The following is a 3,783-nucleotide window of genomic DNA, read 5'->3' on the forward strand; positions in this document are numbered from 1 at the left end:
TTTTTTTTTTTTTTCTATCATCATAAGTGCAGGTGTGGCATTGTGGCCATGTGGTTAAGAAGCTTGCTTTGCATCCATGTCATCTAAGGTTCAATCCCAATGCACAGCTTTGGTCAGCCTGATGTTCTGTGTATGTGTGTGTGTGTGTGTATGTATATATATATATATATATATATATATATATATATATCTCACATGATCAACCAGGTCACAGCATCACTGGTCACAATGCACTTAGATCATTTTAACCTTCAAATTCAGCCACCCTGCTGGGTAGATGAGCAGGCCAACATTCTCTCCTTCACAGGTTACCCATTTACAGCTTGGTGAACTGGAGCAGTTTGAAATGAAGTGTTAACTAAAATCTATTTCTTTTTCTCAGGGATTTATCTTTTTATACAGATAAAGGAAGCCATGGTTATGACAACCGATACAGAAACATGAGAGTAAGATTTTATCAATTTATTTTATTTTTAATCATAATGGAAGACACATTTTAACAATTCAATTATTTTAACTCTCAAAGACGGTTAGCTTCACATCAACATTTATTACTTGGTGTCAAAATTTTCATCAACCTGATCACTGACAAGAACTTTATCAGTGACATGGTCACATTTACTGTGATGAAAGTTTTGATACTAAATAATAAATGTTTAACCCTTTCGATACCAACCTAGCTGAGACCACTTCTGGCTTTGTAGTACAAATGTCTTGTTTTCATTAGTTTTGCTTTGAAATCTTCCACCAAACCTTAGTCACAATTTATGTTCCTAACAGTAGCTTTATGATAACTAAGTTATTTTACTAAATTCTTTGTTATATTTAAAATTAATGGAAAGAAACACAGAGCATCTCAAAATAAATATGGTAACGAAAGGGTTAAGTGAAGTTGACGAGTGTTTCTGAATGGCTAACATGTGTTGTCCATGTTGCAATCGCTTTGGTTTCAACTCATGGTCTCAGATTTAATAATTTACCTGGCATGTACACTTTTGTTCGTTTTAATTATGTTTTTTATCTTTTCTCTTTTACTGTCATTAGACTGTGGCCAAGCTGGGGCACTGCCTTCAAGAATTTTTAGTCAAATGAATCAAACTCAGTACATTTTTTTTTTAATGCCTGGTACTTATTCTATCAGACTCTTTTGCCAAACTGCTAAGTCATGGGGATGTAAATGCACCAATACCAGCTGTCAAGCGATGGTGGGGGACAGTCACAAACACAGAGACACACACTCATATATATATACATATATATATATATACATATATATATATATATGCACACACACACACACACACATATATCTCAGTGATATCTCCTATGGAATTTAAAGTCATTGGAGTTTAAACATACTGAAACTACACTGAGTATGGTCTCCATGGCTGATGAGAGGATCTCTGTGTTTATTTGCCCTTTGTCCTTTTCTGTTAATCATTTCTATATTCTATTTCAATCTTTCATGTGTGTGTGTGTGTGTATATTTATATAATGTATCATTTTATATTAAACAACAGAGCTTATTCCTTGCTTATGGGCCAGATTTCAAACAAAATTTGACAATCAAACCTTTTGAAAATATTGAACTTTATAATCTGTTTACTGGTGAGTAATTGCTGATTTTCTTTCTTTTTTTTTTTTGTTCTATTCCCATATTTTGTTCATATCTTTAAATAATAAATATTGTATCAGTTACATTAAGCATTCCATATTTTCAAAAGACACAGGTATGGTTGTGCACAGGTGTAGGTATCTCTATGTATAGGTGCAGGCATATCAATGTTATATGAGTAGATGTGGCTGTGGCCCCAGGCCAACAAAGGCCTTGTAGATAGAAATTGAAAGAAGCTCATCTTATATATAAAAAGTCAAACAGCGTTTCAACTCTGTGTGAATATGTGTGTGTATGTGTGTATGTGTGTGCATGTACAAGGGAAGTATGTGAATGTATGTGAACATTGACAAGTGTATTAATTTGATTTACCATCCATATTTATATATAAAATACTAAAATTAGCCATCATTTTTGATGGTACAGGGCCAGCCAGTTGATTTTACATTTATCGATATCCATGTAATAGAAAAATTGAATGAGAAAATAAAAATAATTTCTCTCTACTTCTTTCTTCAGATATCTTCAATGTTACCGGAGCTCCAAACAACGGAACAGTGGGCCGTTTAGATAGCATCTTAAATTCCCCACCAATAAGAAACAAACAGAGTCTGATGGACCAATATATCAAAACACCTTTCAATATGTCTCTTGTGATGTTGCAGCAATTTCTTCAAGATAACGATTGTCCTAACTCTCCAGTATTCGGCAAAATGGTAAATATACTTCTACCTAATGTACCAAAGTAATCGTGTGTTAACAAATAAATATACAATTTTATAAACCCTGGATATATAACTTTAAACTGCATCTGGTAGTGGGTCCCTGGTTTGGCAATTCTAGAGTTTTGAGAAGTGTGGAACTACTTTTTTGTTACTATTCTTCAAGGAGAACTGTGTAAAGAAGTGCTGATCTCTAACTGTGGAGGGAACCTGTGGAAGAGGTAGACCTGGGAAGACATGGAATGAGGTGCTGAAACATGATCTTTGAATGTTGGACCTCATGGGGGCGATGACAAGTGACCAAGATCTTTGGCAATATGTTGCACTGGAAAAGATTCTTACAACACCTAAATGGTCACATGTTTTCAGAACTAATATCACAGCTTAATTTTAGGGCTCTTATGAGAACCAGGATTTAGTACTAGTTACGGGGACGTAAATACACCAGCATCGGTTGTCAAGTGATGGTGGAGGGGTAAACACAGACACATAAACACACACACACATAAATATATACATATATATATATATATATATATATATATGAGGGGTTTCTTTCAGTTTCTGTCCACCAAATCCACTCACAAGGCTTTGGTCAGCCCGAGGTTATAGTAGAAGACACTTGCCCAAAGTGCCACACAGTGGGACGGACTGAACCTGGAACCATGTGGTTGGGAAGCAAGCTTCTTACCACACAGCCACTCCTCTTTTTCCTTTTCTTTCTAGAATTAATTGCTTTGTTGTTTATTCTTGTTGTGATAAATAAATTAACAAAAAATAAGATTCACCTTTTCATTTGCAGGTGAAGGAATTATTTGTCTTACTGAATGACTCAAATAACTACACGGATTTTGAAGGGACCAAATCCTTTGGTCTGCCTGCATCCAACACAACGGCGTTACTCCTGCCTCATACTTCCCATGTGACTGTTTATGATTCTGGCCTCAAGCTTCCGACCTTTATTGCTACCACATTAACCAAGGAGAACAAGGTATGGGAATGTATGTGTTTGTGTGTGTGTGTGTGTGTTTGTGTATGTGTGTGTGTGTGTTTGTGTGTGTATTTGTGTGTGTATTTGTGTGTGTGTGTGTGTGTGTGTGAGTGTGTATGAGTGCATGTGTGTGTCAGTGTGTGTGTGAGTGTGTGTGTGTGTGAGTGAGTGTGTGAGTGTGTGTGTGAGTGTGTGTGTGTGCAAGGGATTGCCAGAAATGATAGAGCAGACAAATGCCTAGTGGTATTTCAGTTATGTCCCTTTAAACTCTATGTGTTAAATACCACAGAAGTCAACTTGGCCTTTCATTGTCCTGAGATAAATAACATAATGTACTAGTCATGTACTGGGGAGGAGGGGATAATAAAGAATAGAAATTAGAGACCTAGTGCAAACATTAGAGATCAATATTATTAGAGATCAATATTATTAGAGATCAATATTATTTTTATAGG

General features: G+C 35.6%; 1 protein-coding gene across 1 annotated transcript in view; it reads left to right on the forward strand.

Annotated features, from left to right (window-relative positions):
• Window positions 1-3,783, forward strand: part of LOC128250595 (venom phosphodiesterase 2-like) — a 38,924-nt gene that overhangs the window by 29,050 nt on the left and 6,091 nt on the right. The window contains exons 20-23 of the mRNA XM_052975955.1: window positions 383-446; window positions 1,521-1,608; window positions 2,135-2,331; window positions 3,140-3,328. Coding sequence (XP_052831915.1) covers window positions 383-446; window positions 1,521-1,608; window positions 2,135-2,331; window positions 3,140-3,328 — 538 coding nt within the window. The remainder of the gene's footprint in view (window positions 1-382; window positions 447-1,520; window positions 1,609-2,134; window positions 2,332-3,139; window positions 3,329-3,783) is intronic.

This window comes from Octopus bimaculoides, chromosome 23 (assembly GCF_001194135.2).
Source record: "Octopus bimaculoides isolate UCB-OBI-ISO-001 chromosome 23, ASM119413v2, whole genome shotgun sequence".
NCBI lineage: Eukaryota > Metazoa > Mollusca > Cephalopoda > Octopoda > Octopodidae > Octopus > Octopus bimaculoides.